The following is a 22211-nucleotide window of genomic DNA, read 5'->3' as shown; positions in this document are numbered from 1 at the left end:
TTTGCCCCTTGATCCCCATGGCAACCATTGTCGGCTGTGTTATAATCAAGTGGATTACAGTGAGAGCAGCCCAGCTGGCTGACAGGACTTCACTATCTTTTGCTGCCATTTCAGTCCTCTAATGCTCTACTTTTGGGGGCACATGTTTCTAGGATGCTTGTGAGAATGGAGCTTCAGGCTCCATCCCAGAGATTTCTATTAGATTTAGCTTTAGGATCAAGCCCCAGAATCATTGTGTTAATAAACATTTCAGAAAAATGTGGGAAGATGTACTTTTCAGCCTTCTGAACTATTACTATGAATACTACAATATCCTTCAATGTTTTAATCATTCTAGAAATACATATCAATGTATGTGTGTGTGTGTATAAGACAATGATTTCTTCATAGCCACCTTAAATGAAATTACTCCAAATTACTTTTATTATATAATTTAATGCTTTAGAGGCAAAAATAAAACCATCTGTAATTTTCATGTCAAAATTCTCTATCCTGGTTTTTATGGATTCTGCCTCTCATTGCTCTGATACAGTCATGCTGCCTTTTCCAACAATGTTCTCTTTTTCCCATAGGCTAGAAACGTACACTGCTTCAGTAACAAAATGTATATAGGAAAAATATTGTGCTTATATTCAAAGCATGAGAGAAGATAGAAATCAAAGATTGATTCAAGAGGTTGGTAAGCTAAAATATAATGACCAGGTTAGCATGGCTTGAGTGTCTTACACTTAACGAGCTTGTTTCAAATGATTCCAGGCAAAGAGATTTAACTCCTCACTACCATGAACCAATGACTAGCAGGTCTTTCATCTTTTCTCCCAATAAATCTCTACATGGTCTCTTCGCTTAACCTGTTTTACTCTCTCACTAACCCTTCATTTAGCAAGCACTTATTGAAGCTTATGACCTCAGCTCAAGTATTACGTGTATTAGGAAGAATTCCCTGCCTACACAATTTGTCTTTCAATTTATTGCTATTACTTTAGTATACATTCTCAGACTTTTGCTTTCTCTCATCTTGGCTTGTAAGTATAAATTAAGTAATGTTTATTCAACTTACCTTTATGAGTCTCCAAGCCCAAAGATTCTTTTTTTTTTTTTTTTTTTTTTTTTTGGCCAGTCCTGGGGCTTGGACTCAGGGCCTGAGCACTGTCCCTGGCTTCTTTTTGCTCAAGGCTAGCACTCTACCACTTGAGCCACAGCGCCACCTCTGGCCTTTTCTATATATGTGGTGCTGAGGAATTGAACCCAGGGCTTCATGTATAGGAGGCAAGCACTCTTGCCATTAGGCCATATTCCCAGCCCCCCAAAGATTCTTGAGAGCACAATTTATTGAAATATGAACCCTTATTTCTGGGAAGTACAGAGTAGGGGCTTACTAAATTAATCATTGAAGGAAAATAAAAATTAATCCACTGCTTTTTTTCACAACTTCCCTTGGCTGGGAGATCTAATGACAACAGCTCAATGCAGCTCAACTTCATAACTCAGGACTCCACTAACTGACAAACCTGGGTATACACAGCAAGGAAGAGACATTGTTTTTTCATTCGATGCTTTTCCCCCTTCATCCTTAAACCTCAATAGAGCTCTGACTCTGCTGATAAATTTCACTACTGAGCAGTACAACTTTTCTACTAAGCCATCAGTTTTGGTCTTTTCTTTCCTTCCTTCTTTCCTTCTTTCTTTTTCTTTTTGCCAGTCTTGATCCCTGAGGACCTGGGCACTGTCCCTGAGCTTCTTTTGCTCCAGGCACTCTACCTGTTGCATCACAGCACTCCTTACTTCCAGCTTTTTCTGTGTATGTGGTATTGAGGAATCCAGATCATACCTTCATGCACACTAGGAAAGCACTCTGCCCCTAACCACATTCCCAGACCCTGTTTTGATCTTTTCTATATGTCCTTAGAAATACACATTTTTCCTTAATGGTATTCTTCCTGACCCTATCCCAGCTTGTCTTTCCTATTTTCCCACATTTTGCTCAAGTCATACATTATGATCCCAAATTATATTGCAAGTTGTCAATGACTTGAATTTGTCCCCAAATTAAAAATTTTACACATTGCTTTTCTATAATCATGAGGGGGAGTTCATAAAAGCTAAAATGATTCCCCTGGTTGTCACTTTATGCTAAACATTGATATACTTGTCTTCTCACAGAGAAGAAAGCATTCTAGATCAGGTGCTAACCTATCTTCCCTCCAAAAACATCCTTGTGGTAAATATTGAAAGACAAGGAAATATTCTATAAAACTATTTTAGTCACGTAATTTTCAATAATAAGTGTTCAATAAAATTTTCTACATCAAGATGTAGGATCAGAGGCATGGATCAGCAGTAGTGAGATTCAAATTCATTTCTTCAGCAAATATGTTTTCACATCTACTACATCTAGCATTAAGCTCTAGGGTTAGAGCAATGAACAAAAGAAAACAAAGAACTAACACTGTAGTAATGAGAAGATCCTAAACAAATAAGTATATAAACATGGTCAGATTGAATAGTCAGACAAGGAATTTACCTGCTGAGCCACTCCATCCACATCTAACTTTCCTTTTTCCTCAAAAGAGGGTCCTCAGTGTATACAAATGGGACTGGGTAATGACTGTGGTTGGGTTTTGTCTTTAGACAAAGAATGGGGAATTTGCTTTCTCTTTCCCTATGTCTGGGGTATACTTGATCCTGTTTCACCTGTGGTTAGATACTCTCCAGCATCTGCTCTCCTGTTGAAGAGAGACAGTGTCTAGGAAGGTTGAGAAACAGGAATGAATAAGGAAAGCACAATAGGAATGGTTTGAACCAAACAAATGAGAGCCATTAAATCTTTCTGTATGAGGATTTTGACTGTGAAAAATGCACAGTGTGAATAACTAACACCCTCTACTCAAAGGCAAACCAATGGGCTAATGTCAAAACACAAGACTTTCAATAAACCATCTCCATTTCTTGGAGACTGATGCTGTAGGATTTCACACTGGGATCATTAGGCAGTTACCACACTTAAAATGTTCTTTCCACTGTTTATATATTCCACTTTACTTTGTTCTTACTTTTTCCATAACACTGATCTATCAATTTGAACTTTTAAATCTATGCTGCTAACCACACTCTCACACAGTCACTCAGTGCTGGAAATCAATGAAGACCTGGTTTTCTGACTCCAGTAGGAGCCAGAGACCCTGAGATCTCTTCTTGAAAACGTGCCTTGTGTGAAAAGCCAACACAATTCCATCTGGTGACAAAGTTCTTTCTTCAGACAATGACTAAGTGTGGCTTAAGCATACTTAATAAAATTGCAGCTGGGATGAGACTGAATCATCTGTCATACCCTGGTCCTTTCTTTATCCACTAATCAGTTGTGAGAAACATTTCAAAATCAGAGAGCAGGAGCAGAGAAATATGAGATATACAGATCTCTTGAGGCAATTAGAATAAAGCGCAGAAGGCAAATCACTCTTCCCACTTTGACAGTCTTAAAATATACACTGAAAATAGACTTTGGAGCTACACTATTTGTGACAGATTTTGACCATAACACATTTATAAAAGGAAGCAAAATTTACTCACTTCAGGACAGGCGTTCCACCCTCGCATCAGCAGAGAAGACATGGGCTTGGGGATGGAATAGCCAATAGGAAGCCTCGATATGGTGATAAGCCATGTCTGCTGCTGCAGGGATGAAAAAGGTTCCAAATGCACCTGTTTATTTCAAGAAACATATGTAGATACAAAACAAAAATCATAAAAATTTAATACCGTACAACATCAGCAGGGATTCACAGTGACCTCTACACTGTCTTTTCCCTTTATGTTTTAAACAAAAGAATGGATAATTTCATACTCCCAAGTTGAACTTTAGCTCAGGGTTCACTAAACAGGAGGCAGAAGAAATTTATAAAGGAGCATAAGAACACACAAGGAGCAAGTAGTTTCCAGTATTTGATGTATAGGTTATGTGCATAATGTTATGGGAAGTAAGGATTCAAAGGATTAGAAAAGACTGTGAAATGTCCTAAATTAAGGCTAAAAAGAGTGTGTATATTTAGCAAGATATGACATGCCACTGGACTTTGTACTACTGAAGGCACCAGGATATTCTTAGAAAACATTTTTAATGTGACTATTAGTAATATGAATAAAAAATTTCTTATTTTTTAGCATGTATAAGCCAAGTACTCCTTGTTAAATTCTATTAGGTAATCAAATCCATTACCTCAGCTAATACTACTACTATTGTGCATGGACATGAATTTCTAATACTGCTCATCTACAATTTCATATCATGATGTTGTGATCTTTGGAGCTTCATTGTAGATTCCCAAGTGCCAATATTGTTTCCCCTTTCTACAATCAATGATTTCAATGCCCCTTTGAAAACCAAACTTTAAACTACTTTTACTGAATAGGTTTGGTGTCAATATGTTATGTATAAACATAAACCCCTTGAGTAATTTTAGCAGCCATCCAAACAGAGTAGCTATTATTTTTTAGGGTGAGGAGAGTGTGTATTTTCCAATTTATATGCATTTAAAATTTAATTAATAATTGGTGTAGCCTTTTTTTCCAAAGCACATTTTTTCAAGTACATTATAATGAAAATACTTTGTAAACAACATATGACGTTGTCTATCCTTTAGAAAAGTTTCTCTGAAGTGGTGTGAGGATTATGTCTTCTTATCTTTCAGTCTGTGATATTGAAAGCATCTGTCTATATATTAATGACTTTTGAGAGGTTAAACCAAAAATTCTCTCACCAAAGTGTATTTCCATTTAATTCTGTTTATCTATTTCCAGATTAGTGAAATTATAAATGATATAATAAATGTTTTTGCTTTATAGATTATTCTGAGTGAAGGTGTAATTTTGACAATTGTAAAACAACATGTATTCTTTGTAGAACTTGAGAAATTAGAAAAATTAGTAAGATTATAATTTTATCAATCAGAGGGAATCATTATTAAAATATTTTGACATTTTCTTGTATATGCTTTATTGTTTGAATCTAAATTGATATACAATTGTATAATACCTTCTCCCTAAACTAAAACAGAGTAATTACACATTTCTCATGTTATTAAACTCTATTTTAACATGTTTTTAATTAATTTGCAGTTAGTTGTGATTTACTTAATCTCTTCACAGTATAAGGTTGTTTTGAAGACTTTACATAATCTTTTTCTTTTCTGTGTCACTTTTGCCTACATGTTATAATATACTGAGGGAAACATACTATGTCAGAGGGCATATCTACCTTAAAGGCTTTGGTACACTCTGATGAACAACTACTTTCTAAAGTGACGTATTAATTATTACTCTCAAGTAACAAGTATGTGAGGAAGTTTTTAACCTCTGCACCATAAGAAACCTTTGACTAATTAGAAGCAAATAAATCCATTCATTATTGTTTAGGTTGTGTTTTTTCTTGCCAAATGTGTCTTCTGTATTCCCAAAAGTTAGGTATATTAGATTCTTTTTGATGGTGACTCTCAACTATTTCAATTTCCTTTCAGAATTAGATAAATCAATAAGAAAATGAACAATTATCACTATTCTGACTACCTTACTTTGCTATATTTAACCTTATTATCATTTGGAGAATTTTATGCTGGTAATACTATTATACACAGATAAACCAGTCTAGTAAAAGCATCTAAACTAATTATAGCTCTGCTAATGAATGGAAAAGGACTATTTATAAAATGTGTTCATCCCCAATGCATATCCCAGTGATCTCCCATTGAGATGCTTGTAGATTATGAGTAAATGTCGAGTAGCCTTTTTGCTTCTTTGCATTGTATCTGCAAAATCAGTTTTAGATGAGTGATACTTAATTCTTCATTACTCAAAGTGTATTCTGCACACTTGGCAACTCCTCATCTAAATTGTTCTACGCACTTTTGGCTGAGACATTACTCATTAACACCTCCACCAGAAAGTGAGCAACACAGCATGAGCGGTCATTGAATCGAGACTTGTTATGTTGAGATGGTTTTGTTAGCCTTGCCCATCCACCATGCTTCACTAACAGCTGGGAAATTGTCTGATAGAATAGATTCAGGAATGAGACTGTCAGCGCGCTCATCAAATTTTTACTTTGATTCTTATAAAAGATGTTTAATGATATTGAATGTTGGTTTCCACTTTCACAAAGAATGCCTTCCCATTAAAAAGGCATAGGGCTCGGGCTGGGGATATGGCCTAGTGGCAAGAGAGCTTGCCTCCCATACATGAAGCCTTGGGTTCGATTCCCCAGCACCACATATAAAGAAAACGGCCAGAAGGGGTGCTGTGGCTCAAGCGGCAGAGTGCTAGCCTTGAGCAAAAAGAAAGCCAGGGACAGTGCTCAGTCCCCGAGTCCAAGGCCCAGGACTGGCCAAAAAAAAAAAAAAAGGCATAGGGCTAAAACCAACTCTTAAGCATTTATTTTCAGTACTATCCTGAGATAGTTTATTAAATATGTAACTACCTTCTAGAGAAGAATGGTGTTGAGAACTTTCTACCATGATGAAAATGTTCTGCATTATACAATAATTTAGCACAAGACTCTTGACAGCATGTCTAAGAAACAGAATCCTTATATAGGTATAATTTTTAATCATAAAATATATTCAAAGATAAAACATATTATATACTTTATTATATGTTAGATATGATTTTTATTACATAGAATATTTAAGTAGTTATAGAAAGGACATGCCATTCAGTAAAGCAGTTTATGAATGCAATGCATCTTGCTCAGTCACCCATTTCAACCCACCCCTTCCCTCAATTTTCTTAATGTTGTAGGGTGAACAATGAATTTTTTTATTGTATTATTCCTTTTTTGTCTCTTCTTTTTTCTATCTCCTTTGTCTTCATCCCACCAACTCCTTTCCAGTATACATTCCTTAGTGTTGAACTATAATTTAGTCTGTCTAAAGAATTACACTTTGATTTATCTCTGAATCAACCATGTTTTAGAAAGTGAAATTTTAGTTGAGTTATTTTCATTTAATACAACTTTGAATTTAAATAGTTGTTATTGGATTCCATATTGGAAAGCAAATTCTAGAAAAATAGTTTTTTCCTCTGTGGTACGTAGTCAGAACTGAGTTAAACACAATTTTGTGAGTCTGCCTCAAGGGTATATGTAACCATGGGGTCAATTTGTGGTTTCAAATTCCTCATTGTTTATCAAGAAAAGAAAGATATGAGTGGAGATTGTCAGTTTTGTCCCTCAATAAGGACAGACCTAGAAGCCATAGCACAGGCATCAATTAGAATATGTAACAACTGGCATCCATCTAGATAAGTTGACAATAGGTAAAGTATATTAAATTTTGCATTTTGGTTTATAAATTTTGGAAAAAATTAAAAATTAGAATTAACTTATGATTAAGTTATAAGAATATAAGACATAAAAATAATAATTAAAATTAAAAAATATATATTTCCCAATAAAATTTGGTTAAAAGACTAATAATCAATGAATGAATGGATATTTCAGTTACTTTTAGTGTGTATTCATAAATTCTAAAATATGATTTCTTTTGCCTCAAACTCTCTTCCATACCTGAATTTTCTTCATAGCATCTTCTGTCTTTTAGGTATTAGATTAGACTGACTCTTCTTTGGTGCTCTTCGGGTTCACTGCCATAGAACATTATATTACAATAACATCAAATGTATCTGACTAAATCACCTGCTTACTTTCTTGCTTTGCTGTGTAGATCATAAATACCTTGAAGCTAGGGCTATGACTCTGTATCTCTTGTGCCTATCATAGTATCTGGCAATTAACAGATATTCTAAAATTATAATGATGAATAAATAAATGAATAAATAAATGTGGTAGCTCAAAACATTACCTGAAAATGGATACAGATTTGTTATATTCAGTGTAGCAAATATTTATTGAATAAATGGATGAATGACATTGATGACAATGAATATTTTACTCATTCAATATTTTTCAGAACAGAAGACAATGCCTAGCCATTAAAAACATTGTACAATGAATATAATGTGTAGCTTAAGATTAAATTACATGACAATAAGGCAAATAATTGAGATTGAGTGGCAAATTTAGTCAATAATCTTATCTTTTGTTAAAAACATTTAGTAAAAGGCTTCAATAAAGCAAAGCAGTATGATATATTAAGAAATACCCTGTACAGGAAATCTGGCAGGCTAATTTCCAGTCTGGCTTTGCTCTAAACTCTCTGGGAGACCTTATTAAGCCAATTTGCCTCTGTGAGTAATAATTTTGCTAACAGTGAGATGCAACAGGGAAGACAACGTGTAATGGTGATGACCATCGGCTTCTGAGAGAGAAAGCCATGCAGTTAATCCTTACTACACCTTTTACTAGCATGCGACAGTGAACATGTGTCTAATCTTAACAGAACCTAAATCACAGGGTGTTAGGACTAATTTCATATGCATAGTTCCTGGCACACTGGTGATTCCCAGTAAGTGTTAGCTGTGTTGTTGCTGTTAACATTTTCTACAAATCTAAGATATGCTCTCATCCCATTTAGTCTGAACTGATGGAAGTAGGTGTCAAAATAACACTGTATATTTTCTGTTCTATTTAGATGACCAGAATTTTTAGGGCTTTTTTGGAGTTCTTTTAAGGCATGAAGATCAAGTAAAATTCCACATATAACTATGGAATTTAAGACTGCAACTCAGTTTATATACCATGAGAATCAGTTCATGATGCCTACTATCAAGATGATTATTATGCAGTTCTCAATCATCAGTTCCTTGATAAGTCAGTAGCAGATTCTGAAATCCTAAAGTAATCTCATATAGTCTAGTATTTTGTAGAATGAAATGCAGCCTTTTCTATTAATTGTTAAGAAGTGATAAATTTAAATGTTTTGTTAGTTTTGACCAAGATAAAATTTTCAGAATTTTCTATTCAATTTTGATTAAGTATATGTGTTCTAAAAGTACAATTGATTGTACTCCATTGCTTTTAATGAGCCAAGCTGCGGTGAGACAAAGCAAATGTGTTCTACAATCTCAGCAAGAGCTTAGACACATTCTTCGTTAAACTGACACTTTTCAGTGATGTATCACCGAAGTGTATAGCATCTAAGAGAGACGATGAGATTGCTATCTTGAGGTTGTACGAAGAAAGACTTAATTTTTTAAACCACATCTCACTCTCATTACATATTGTCAGAAGAATAGATTAATTCGAACTATTGTCTGTTCTCATTGAAATCTTTGTCAGCATAATGAAATATCAGCATGTTCATATCAGCTATATTCATAGAAATGTCACCATCTATTGGACTATTCTGATCTTTCCATATCATTGATAAAGATTAACACAATAAGCACAGGATTAGCATTCTCTTTTTTTCCCAAACACTTGTTTAAGAAAATCAGAGGGTTGAAAAACTCTTTAGAGTATTATATTCAGGATGTTTAGGATCTAAATCATGTATGACAAAGAATATAATCAACTCTGATTTAAGAAGGGGTAGAAAACTGATGGCTACAAGTATGAACCCAGTGGATTAACCATGTCTCTAAATATACTATAATTCATATTTTTACAAACCTTATGTGAGACCCCGCCCAAAGTCTCTCAAGCCATATTTGACTCTAGGATTTCTACTTTGCAATTTAGGATTAAAATTGCAGTATGAAGTCTTACCAAAACTTGGCTACAATAAATTGGCAGATGTTTTTAATTTACTGTCCATCACAGACTTAAGAGTTTGGGATTCAAGTATATCAGGACACAAAGTTGAGTCTCTTCAAAGGGTAAAATACGAGAAACAACAACAAAAGCAATACTTGCAAAACTGTTTGGTGTAAGTGAACTGAACACCACAGGGGGGGACGGGGGTGGGCGGAGGGGGGTATGAGGGACAAGGTAACAAACAGTACAAGAAATGTAACCAATGCCTAACGTGTGAAACTGTAACCTCTCTGTACATCAGTTTTATAATAAAAACTTTAAAAAAAAAAGTTGAGTCTCTTTGTAAAGCAGCTGGCACTATATAGGGAGAGAGGAAAACAAGAGGCTCTCTTCTTTGGCTAGCAACTATGATCTGAAAGTGGTCTAAAAAATTGGGTACCTGCTTATAGGGGAATGAGATTGGAAAAAGTCCACATTGATGGATTAATCATGGCTTTCTTCTTTGGTTTTTCATGATATATCAAATGAGACAAGCCCAGGAGAGAAGTAAAATCTGAGAAGCAGGTGTTGATTTCTTCCTTTGAAATGTGTCCAGGACAGCTTTCATGCCACTATGTACCAACTTTCTTTTTCATGTTGCCTGGTTTTCCTCTCTGTTTGACCTTACTCTTGGGCTCTTTTTCTTCTCATTCTCATTTCTCTCACAAATGGGCTCTTTGCCTTGTATCTACCACCACCCTGAAGACTAAACTAGAAGCCATCACATCACCATTGCCTCTTCTATCCTCTTTGTATTTCCACTTCCTCATGAAAGTCCTATTCAGATATTCCTCAACCAGTTTTCTCTTCCAAAACCAGTACAATCAAAATCATAGACATTTATTTTATAAAAGTTAGTTTCATTGACTGATTTGGAATGCTTCCATTCCACCTTTTGGTATACAACAAGACAAGTACATTGTAATATTAAGTAGAAAATTATATTATACACCTTCTTAAAACACCACTTCCATTTTTGACAAACAAATCTGTGATGGTCAATTTAAGCCTTAACTTGACTGGCTCAGGGATACCCAGATAGCTGGCAAAACATCATTTCTGGGTGTGTCTATTAGCATGTTTCTGGAAGAGACTATGATTAAAATAAGTAGACTGAGACAAAGAAGGTCTACATGTATCAATTTGGACCAGCAATATTCAGTGTATTGAGGGTCCTAGTAAAATAAAGAAGTAGACAACAGGTTGTCAAATTAGTTTTCTCTTCTGGAACTGGAACATGCCTCTGCCCTTGAACTTCAGAATGTCTGTAATTGTAAGTCATAATTGCTCCAATGAGAGCAACTTCAATGGTGACTGATTTGTTTCTGCATCAAAAATTGAGGCATATTTGCCATGAGGCATTAGACAAAATGAGGTTAGAAAAATGATATTAGAAAAAGAATGAATTATTGATAGATGTAGCAACATGATTCCAGTTATACAACATTCTAGAAACAGAAAGCTTGTAAGAATCAGATCAGTGGTTGGCAGTAGCATAGAGGTGGGAGAAGTGTAGTGATTCAAAGATGCACAAGGAAAGTTGTTGGTTGAAGTTATGGTTACTCACTAATATATATTTACTAAAACAGTATATATTTACTAAAACTCATTAAATTGAAAAAAATCAAAAAAGTAAATTTCCATATTATCTTTCACAAATTTGATTTTAAAATAGGTTTGATTTTTTTCAAAAGCTCTATCGCAATGATCATAAATGGAAGACTAGTTCTTGAATTAGGGAAATACTGGATGATGATGGAAATAGTAGATAATTCCACAGTGGGTTAGGAGTTATTCAACAGAATCTCCCTGGGTCCTGGTGGCTTATACCTGTAATCCTAAGTACTCAGTAGGCTGACATCTAAAGATTACAGTGTTCAGGCCACCTAGCAAAAAGTCCTATACCCTTCTCTCCAATTAATCATCAAAAAGAAAACAACAACAACACATAAAACAAATAACAAAAAACAGAAATGGAGCTTGTGGCTCAGGTGGTAGAGCTTAGTGGTTTAGGTGGTAGGTGCTTAGTGACAGTGAGCAGGCCTTGAATTCAAGTCCCTGGACCAAGAAAACAAAACAATGGGACCAGATGACTGGATTAACACCGGTAAAAAAGAGAATGAAGATGTTTCTCTCATAATAATATATCCTGGCATATCGATAATTGTAATTGATTTGTTTTATATCCACCTTTTGTATCACAATACTAACTCTGAGAAACACTGACAGCAGCAAATCGCCTTATGAAATGAAAATATTGGTCCAATTCAAAATAGAATTTGTACTCTCAAACTGGAACAAAAAATAAATCTCATCATTTAAAAATATGAAAAGTGTACACAAAGATTTGGACAATTGCATCATCAGTATACTAAAAAGGTTAATAAATCACATGCAGGGCATAATAACTGTGAAAAGCACTCCAAAAATACTATGGAGAAAATGTATAGAAAAGAATTAGAAAAGTGTTGCTACATATATATAGCATATGCATACATATCAGGCAAAGGATTTTAGCTTTACGAGGTTGTTTTTGGGTTGCTGCTTTCTCACCTCAATATACGTATTAGAAGACTTCTAAAATCTGTTTTCAAGAAGTAAATACAGTATTTGTCTTCATTATTTCATGCCAAATGCCACAAGGGCATCATAAAATATTCCTACATGTCTACGTTCCAGAATCTAAGTTTACAGATCAAATCATTATTTTTTTGATTAACATATATCTTAAAACAATTTATGAATTTTCACTTAACTTTTTTTTCTTGTCATCCCAATGACAATAACCATTAGAGGGTTAAAAAAATACAATGTTGCTTCAAGTTGTGGAGCGGCTCTGAGCAGAGGACAGGGACCGAGCACGGCGTGACTCACCTGGCTTGAGATGAGCAAAGGGATTTCTCCAGTGAGCAGTTCCCACAGACAGAGGAGTAGCTGAACACATCAGCTTTGATGGTGTGCTGTGTGCACTGCGTGAACACCTCGGGCGCCATCCAGCGGAGGTTCTGCGGGCTGAGAGAATCCACGCTCCATTTACCGGTGGCCTCCTTACCCACTGCACCGTGGGGCTCAGAGTGAGAATGAGAGAAGGGTTCTCCCCATGCTCTCAAAAGATATGCACATAAAAGAGCACTCTCAGTTGGCATGCACATATTCTCTCCCATTGCTGTTTTTCAAAGGACACTTTTTAACCATGTGATCTGCCAAGTTGGAATCCTTCAAACAGTATCACTAATATTAAAATGGAGGAAAGATGATCAGAGCCGTAACTTTTCTTTCTGCTTTAAAATAGTGTTGTTATTTCTTTTGTCATTTTGCTTTTCCCACTCTATATCCATCTTTTCTCTGAATTGCCTTAAAAGCTTGCAAAGCCATGGAGCCCTCTTGATGCTCAGGCATGACTCTCACATTGTGGTGGGAATCTCACTTTGTTAGGCTTCCATATTCCCACTTAGGAAAGAAGCCATTAAATTAGGTTCATAAACGGAGCTTTCATGGCTCAGAAGATAAAGCGACAGAGAGAAGTAGATTCCTTTGTTTGCCCAGATATACTATTTCTGAATTCTTTTTGTGTAATACTTCAGAAAGCCAGGCCCTTGGCATGTTACAAATGTTTCTCTGCACCAACTTCTAACCTCATCTCTTTTAATGACATTGCTGACGTTCTTTGTATGTGAAATTACATATTATTAGGTTAAAATTGTTTCATTCGGGGATGCAAATGCATAAATTTGGTTTACTTGTAATTTAGGGAACAGGACACTAGATTGTGAGTTAGGAGATGAAAATGCTGGCTCTAACTTTACCACTTACTGGGCAGCTCTGGGCAAGCTCCACATTTATCTTGGGCTTCCAATTCATGAAGAAGACAAATGAGTCCATCACTTTCAGCTCCAAATTCTATTCTACAATGAACTTTTCTAAACAATTTTTTATCCCCACAAAAGGAAACTCATATTCTTTTATCACCATTACCAAAATCCTGGTGTCGTGATGGCTTGTTGCTAATTCTTTTGAAATGTCTACCTTATTTTAAAATCCTGCATAATTACAGTTTTCTAAGAATATCTTTATTCTAATGTTTCTGCTCACAGGCAACTCTCCTACATGATTTTTCACATTTGAAATAGCTTCCACTTGCAGAGTGGATTATGCATTGTGTCACAACATTACACATGTGGGAGTAGGCATCCAGCCTTCCTGCTTTTGCACAGCCACCCCTCCCCCGCCAAAAATCAGGGAACTTAAATATAGCATGTAACTAGTAAAAAAAAAAAAAAATGGTCTCCCAAATAAATCCACAACATTGCTATACTTAAAGATTATGCTACCAGGATTAAATAATTACTATTATCCACTAGTGGTAAAATTCAATTTCATTTCACTCAAGAAAACTTCAGTCAATGAGTCTATTTTGATTGTATTTTAGAATTATTCAGTGGAATTTTGAAATATGTGAATATCAAATAAAAAATAAATAAGTAAACAAATAAAATCACAATTTCAAGGGTTTGGATTTAGGTATTATATTTTTGTATGAAAAGATTCCTAAACTGATTGGAATGCACAGCCAGAATTGAGGCTCAGTTGATTTAGCTGCTTCTAGGGCCCAGTTGCTAATGAGGTTTGTGTATTCTGACAAAAGAGGATACACTTTTCATTACTCTCTCTTCTAGTATTTCTTGTTCACTCACTGTAGCCACTGTAGCTTGGACCATTCCATAGTCTCTTGTGTTTCACAAACTTTGCACCCATTCTTCTCCCAACCATTGTGGATTGGGAGGTAGCTATATATATGAACACGGTTAGATTGTTAGATCTCCAGGAAAGCTTTATTTCACTTTCACCTTATCTAAATGCATGTATACCACTTTCGTTACTCAGCTTTTATTGTTTCTTTATAACACTTATGATTACATAATAGATGTTTTGTTCATTTGCCTAGGATATTACCTTTGAAGGAAGGAGAACTTTATTTTGATCACTGCCATACCCTTAGTTCTTACAAGAATATCTGGCATCTAAAAGAAGTTCTTTATCTGTTTAATGAATGAGTGAAATCAAATTGGGTGCATTCTTTGGATAGGGATTAAGTGCATTTTCCAAGATTTCATCTTGGGAGATTATAAGAATAGGGCTTGAGTCAATGTTATTTGGTCACTGGGAATACTTTCTACCTATGTAGAAAAAATATTATTTCAGTTCTCATGAGATGCCAATCAGTTTCCATGAGTGAGGCTATACACAAAAACAAGCCTGATGCCTCCCACACTCTTTCTTTCTTTCTTTCTTTCTCCATACTATTTAAGTTTTCCTTCACACACATGCTTCTTCCATGATGCCTTTGTGGGTGATGCAGCCTGGAGACACATGGCCAGAACCAGCACCAGGCTGTTGGGACTTTTCAGCCTTCAGAACTGTAAGCCAAATAAACCTCTTTTCATCACAGAGTTCCTAAACTTACATATTTAGTTGTTATCAGATATGCTTATTTGGGGGGAGAGACTGGGGAAATGAAGGAGAGGATGGGAAGTGAATTTTAATTGAAGACATTTTAGTATATTATTTCTTGCTTCAGAGGTTATGATTTATATTTTTCTTAAACATCAATGCTTGGCTCTACCACCTATGTTCTTTCCTATAATGTAGAAAACTGTGAGTGGTTCATGATGCTGGTGAACCACCCACTTTAGAATGAATTACCTATTAAAGGTTAACTGTAATACATCATATGAAATGTAATTACCCACCCTTGTGTGCCTTTTTGGTGTATCTGAAACACATTTTGCATTCTTTTTTCTATAACGTTTTGCAAGTGAAAATCTTATCTATTTTCCTAGAAGAATCTTTAAATAGTTATTTTGGTGTTTCTGAAAATAAAACCATAAAAGCATTATCCCTGCCACAGAGACAATGACAGTCTTCCAGTTAAAGCTGCTCTCATCTTCTTTTCTCTCATGCTGAGTTTACACATCTTAATTGTTTTATAATTATAGGGAAGAAAAGCAGCAGCAAACCCCAGGTTGTTTTGTCATGTTGTCTTCATCCAGAGACTAGAGAAATTGTGATTCTGTAAGAAAGAGAAAACAAATTTATATCCAGGAAAATATCTCAAAACCAAGGTCAACGACCACCACTAAACCTCTGACTGAAACCACAGGAAGCTTTTGTCTTATTTAAATTCTCACTTCTTTTCTATTGGTTTGTTGGAGGTATGAGAGGGAAAAAATTGAAAATAAATGATGCATTTTCAGAATTTAGGACCATTGAAATCCAAATGAATAAATTAATAATATCTGCAGTGTGAAATATATTATATAATATCAGATACCAGGTGTAAATGAAGAAGGAAACTGATGACATTTAAGGTACTATTTCTAGAAATCTCACCTCCAAAAACTGCCACTACAGCATGCTCATCCTCATAGAGAAGAATATTGTGATTAGGAAAAAACAAGCAGACTTTGAGTAAGCTTTATTATTTCTTAATCTAATCGACCCCTAAAAGGATGACAGTAGTGATCACTTGTTTATTGCAGAGACTCAATATGCCCTAGAGGCTTACTCTGATTTTTCTTAGTTTTGCCAATTCTAAAGATATTTACAAAATGTGATTGTCTTCTAGCTAACATTGAAAGTATTAAGCATTTGTATTTTATCTACACCCTCTATAAATTTGTCCATTAGCTGAAGCTCAGATTTTCAGCTTTTGGATATTCATTTGCTACCACAGGTATGGCTACAGACAAACTAGAAGGCATTGTGAGCTCGTAACCGTTGGAGCAGGAGCAGCCAGCTGGCTTCCAACCCGAGGCAAATGCGTCACTCAAGGCAGAGCCTGCTCTGAATTCTGAAAGGAGTCTTTATGGACATAGTCCTGGAAAAGAAATTTTAGGTACAACCTCAGGACAAAAAAGTGTTTCTAAGACCTATGAATTGATGCCAGCTAGGCCAACATGTTAAGCTTTTAAGGAAGAAAAGTAAAGGTCATCAGTCTTTCTTTCAACACAGAAAAGATTAGAAAAAGTTTAGATAAGGTCTAAATGTTTTTACCATATGAAAAAATGGCTAGTATGAGAGGGAAATTAATGTGTTAATTTTACTACAGTGATCATTTCACTACATATGCTATGTAATACATATATACATATTGATGTCTATATCGTAGCCTAACTTATACAATAAACATATACAATTTTTGTTAATTATGTCTGCATAAATCTGAGAAGAAAGTGTCCTTTCTCAAACATTAAATCAAAGCAATGACAATCCAAAGAAAGGCCATTTCTCCCATGCACAGTGAACTAAGTTCTGAAATATCTTGTGGACAAGCAAGCGCATGGTTATACAGCAATGTCTCTGAATATTTCCTATTGATTGTCATTGCCACCCATCCCACATTTGATTTATAAATGAATCATTTCAGTACTTGGAGATCAGCACTGGATTTCTTTCAATATAGAGGCTATGCTATATTTATTTTTAATAACTTGTCAGTGTTCCCCTATCCATATTTTGCTCCATGACCAAAATATGGAAAACACTATGCTCAGAACTGACTGACTTTAAGATTTTTTATAAACACTGACTTAAGTTTTATAAGAAAATTCCTTTAAAAATAGTGTTAAGGATTAAACTCTGAGCTTCTCGTGAACCATATTAGGCAATTCTACCACCAGAACCCTTATCCCAGCCTGTTTGTTTGTTTTCAGATAGTATTTCACTACCTTTTCTCGGAGGTTGTCCTTAAATTTAGGAAAGGTCTGTCTTTATTTCCTGAGTAATTCAGATTATAGGCAAATTCCATCACACCTGGCCCAAGAAATAAATTTTTGAACCTCTCTCATCCTGTTAAAGAATTTTATGTTTAGAGTACAGGCTCAATTTTCTTTTTAACTAGTGAAAATCTAAAATATGCTCATGGTCACTTTGGAGTAGCACATGGAACAGGAGCCTCTAAGATGCTACCTTTAGCCACAAATCACAAATCGATGAATAGGATGTGAATAAAATTGTCATAGACAAGAAATCTATAGTACCAAGATATCTCCAGAAATCAAATGCAGTACAAAAAGAATATCTGAATGCCACATCACTAGATTCTTCGGAGGATTTAACAACATTTCACAGTCGCTATGACTCTGAGAGGATAATGAATATTACAATTCACATGTAAATATAGCATATAGCATATAGTCACTCATCAAATTAAAAACATATGCATAGCACCTTGTTTATTATTTTGTTAAGTCCAAATAATTATCTACAACAGTAATCATTAAGACTTTTTTTAGCTGCATAACTTTTCCATAAACTTACGCATATGAATCCTATTTTCTAACATTGTGGCTGCTTCAAAACTATGGATTCAGTTGTGCTTCCAGCATGTATTTTGTTATTTCACTTGTTCAGTTTGCTCTGATCTAAATAATGCATGTTACTAAAAAAAGTGATTACACTAGCCAGGTAGAATTGTTTTTGCATATTTAGAAAATTTGTTCTTCTATGAAAGAAACAAATTCAATTTGGTTACTGGGTCAGTGAGTGCATTACAGAACAATAACATGCAAAGGCAAGGTATCTCAGAATAGGGACTATGTCTTGGGCATTGAGATAGCTTGAGTATTTCTATTGCACTGAATCTCATTCAGGAATATTCAATAAGCATTTGTTAAACAAGTAAATACATGAAAAGGAACTGAAAACAAATCCTAATATTTTAAGCAATAATTACGTTTTAGAAAGGTAAAGATCCTGTCATTGAAGATTTATTTACCAAAATACCAATCCTCAATCTATGAATCTATTATATTTTTGGTAAAAATATGATACAATAATGGACATTAATAAATAAGTATTCAAAATTCAGAGAGTATAAAACTGGACAAAGCACTTTGTCTAACTTAGTTTAACCTTCTTGGTACTTGGAGAGAGTCCAACACTCAGAGGATTTTAATGTGTCAACACAAGCGATATAACGGCAGTGGAAACCAAGAGTTTAGTTCATCTGGGTTATCATCTCAGGTGTTAGAACAGTTCCTGACAAATAGTAGACAATCAATGAATCTATATTTTATGAATCATGCCTATGCACTCGCCCCCAAAGCATGATATTTGCTTTCCTCATGTTATCTACTACTCTGGGAGATGCAAAGTAATACAAGTCATAGATTCCATTTCAAGGAATTTATAATCTGCTAGTGAAAACAAAGATGAATGTTTTCAAAGAAAATAGCATAGGTTAAGAAAGGGATTAGCTTTGAAGTGAGCGTTGAAGGGCAGTCAGTTATTAAGTCTATAAATATTTTCTGGCACTTTACCACGTGCCAGAAATTTTTCTGTATACTGGGATATGATAAGAAACTAGGCAGGCAAAGACTGGGCTTACATTTCAGTGAGGAGATGAGGCCAGAAGAAGCAAAGAATAACGTCAGTTTAGAATAGATGCTCTTGGCAAAAAAAGAAAAAGTTCTTTGCATGTAAGAGGAATTGTAAGAGTTATTCACTAAATTGGAGAGTGTATGTTGGAAAGTAATGGAATATTAGAATGGACATGGTCTTTGGTTATGAACTAATCTGTAAGTCAGAGAGAAATGTTGGACTCAATGAAGGAGATATAAATAAGCTAGCATTTATATACATTAAGATGTTGCATTTTTGTACATTAAGATCTAATTCTCTAAAGCAAATCCTGGAATCTAACAATAATGTTAGACTATAGTAACAAAAAGATGAGAATGGAAAGGTGAAATAGAAAATATGAAACAGAATGAATCCATCAAAACCTGGAAGTACTTGGTTTTGTGAACAGTTTGAAAACAAAGCATAAGAGAGATCAAAAAGCCATGAGTCATTTTCAGAATAATGTATTCAGTTAGAAGGAGTTCTTTTACCAGAAAGCCTGGAAAATTTCCTGGAAAGAATAGTGGATGACACTGGAGAACATGGAATTGGACTAAAGTCAAAATTATGGCTGTTAACATGACACTTTCCAGACAAATAACTACAAAACTTACCAGGTTGAAAGCACATTCAAGGTGAAATTTCATGTTTAATGAACAACAGCAAGTCAAACCAAACAAATTATGTAGTGAAAATTTAGAATATGGGATGACTTAAGTTCATAGCCGTGTCACAATGCAGAATGAAAACACACTATTAGGTGCTAGGAAAATTTTTCCTATTCAGGATAAGCTTGGATTCTACACCTTTGTTCTGAATGTTTGCTCATTCAGTAACAATAATTTTTCGAACTGCCTGAAAGTTTCTTTAATTGGTTTTCTGGTAGTTTGGAGTCATACTCCCTTCTGGATTAAATAAGTAGAGCGTTTTCTTATGAGAACATCTGTAGTAATCATGTGTATCACCCAAACCTGTTTCCATCATGTTCAGTGCATCTCTGAAGTCAAAGAGGTTCTTCAAAAGGTCAAGGACATTGATATTACTATCAAGAATATCCAGAGAAAGAATTGAGTGTAGAGGCAAAGCCAGCTAGAACAACCAGTGGGCAATTAATGTTAGTGAACTGGAAGATTTGATGAGAATGAAAATTATGGGAATAAAGGACATTGATGAAGAAGGCAGCATAGAGGCAGAAAAGAAAAAAAATATTACAGAAGGATTCCTGTGGATTGCACTGGCTCAGTTTTCCCTGTATGGTTGGTATTGGCATATCTATATTATAGGTGGATAAACTGAGATCTAGAAAGTTAAATCAGATACTCAAGAGCCTAGCTGGTAAAGGGTGGGTCCAAAATTCTTCAATTTCCAATCTTCTAAGTCTTCTTCTTTAGGAGAAGTATACTCTTACAACAGTCACACCCCAAGGAAGAGCTAGGAAGGCTACAATTAGATGTGTGGACAAAAAATTCTAGAAATTCTTATTGCATGAAGGAGAGCCTTCATCTGGGTAATGCCATAAATACCTCATTTCAATATATGATGGCAAAATAGACTGAAATCCATGAACTAAATGGAAATAAATAGAATCAATATCTGTACCACCAAGAAATAGCCAGCAAACTAAACTTCCTCACTTCCAGAGCCTAGTTGACAAGTCATAGGCATTAAAAGTGATATGTAGGTGAATGAGTCATGGTCACTGCAAAAGATGAACCTATTACCTGACACACAGTTAGACACACAAAGATTGTCAGTGTCTGGGAGAAGTAGGGTTAGAAGAAAGAAAGAAAAGAAGAGTAAAGGAGATTCTAGGTTTTCTTTTCTCTCCAAACATTATATAAGGTTTGTTTTGTCCATTTGCTTTAAAAAAAATTTATTGAAAAGGTGATGAGCTATAAGTAAGATAATGAGTTCATTTGTTTTTAAACACTGTTACCCCATCCCTCATTTTCTCCTGCTTACCTCTCCCTAGCCCCCCTCCGCCCCAAGTTGTAAGGTTCATATCCAACATAGTGTCAAGTGAGTATCAATGTTGCATTAGTTTGTCTTGCTGTTTCTGCAATTCCTTTCCCTTCCATAGATCAGATAATCTTATATATATAAGAGAATGCGGGCTGGGGATATGGCCTAGTGGCAAGAGTGCTTGTCTCATATACATGAAGCCCTGGGTTCAATTCCCCAGCACCACATATACAGAAAATGGCCAGAAGTGGCGCTGTGGCTCAAGTGGCAGAGTACTAGCCTTGAGCAAAAAGAAGCCAGGAACAATGCTCAGGCCCTGAGTCCAAGCCCCAGGACTGGCCAAAAACAACAACAACAACAACAACAACAAGAGAATGGATCAAGGAGATGTGGTACATATGTACATTAGAGTTCTATGCTTCCATCAGAAAGAATGGCATTGCCCCATTTGCAAGTAAATAGAAAGATCTGGAAAATTATATTAAGTGAAATAAGCCAGACACAAAGAAAAGTAGGTTGTATGGTTTTCCCCATTTGTAAGATCTAGATTGTGTCTATTATATTCTTAACAGGGGATCTCAATAACCCAATTGCCTGAGTATATCACCATATATAATGAGGCATTTCAACATGAGCTCCAAGAACTGGCAACAAGAGGTTGTTATTATGTCCTGTATGTAGTTATTTTTTATTTTCTCTTAGATTTCTGTATATTGTGTCTTGTATATAAGATTGTTCACTTGCTTTTTTATGAAGTTTTAGGAGAAGCAGTCTTCTGTTATATAGAGAGCACCTCCACACACATGGTAGCATTTGTAAGAAGTGTCCTGTGTGTCAGACCACTGTGATTTGAACTGACAGATAAGCAAACCTACCTATAATTAGCTGAGTTAGCATTTCAGCTCAAGTTTCATTACCTGGGAACAAAGAATCAGGAGATTTGGGGACAAGAGGTGAGAAGAGAAGCTACACTGAAAGAAAAGAGGGAATGGTGAACACACATTGCTCTACACAAACATGTATATATAAGCTATGCACATCTGCAAATATACATACACACTTTCTAAGTAGAAACATCTTCAAGGTGAAGTGTCACTGAGGAACACTTTATAGATAACAGGAAGATAAGGTGATCAATGTAAGGAGACCTTCATCGGTAGTATAA

At 35.2% G+C, this 22211-nt stretch overlaps 1 protein-coding gene across 1 annotated transcript in view; it reads right to left on the bottom strand.

Annotated features, from left to right (window-relative positions):
• The window catches only part of Tnni3k (TNNI3 interacting kinase), a 313990-nt gene that overhangs the window by 74693 nt on the left and 217086 nt on the right, over positions 1–22211 (bottom strand). The window contains 7 exon segments of the mRNA XM_048351587.1: positions 3571–3645; positions 3647–3702; positions 12557–12580; positions 12583–12612; positions 12615–12687; positions 15700–15752; positions 16073–16125. Coding sequence (XP_048207544.1) covers positions 3571–3645; positions 3647–3702; positions 12557–12580; positions 12583–12612; positions 12615–12687; positions 15700–15752; positions 16073–16125 — 364 coding nt within the window.

Source organism: Perognathus longimembris, chromosome 7 (genome assembly GCF_023159225.1).
Source record: "Perognathus longimembris pacificus isolate PPM17 chromosome 7, ASM2315922v1, whole genome shotgun sequence".
Classification (NCBI taxonomy): Eukaryota; Metazoa; Chordata; class Mammalia; order Rodentia; family Heteromyidae; genus Perognathus; species Perognathus longimembris.
This window is presented reverse-complemented; position numbering and strand designations above follow the sequence as displayed.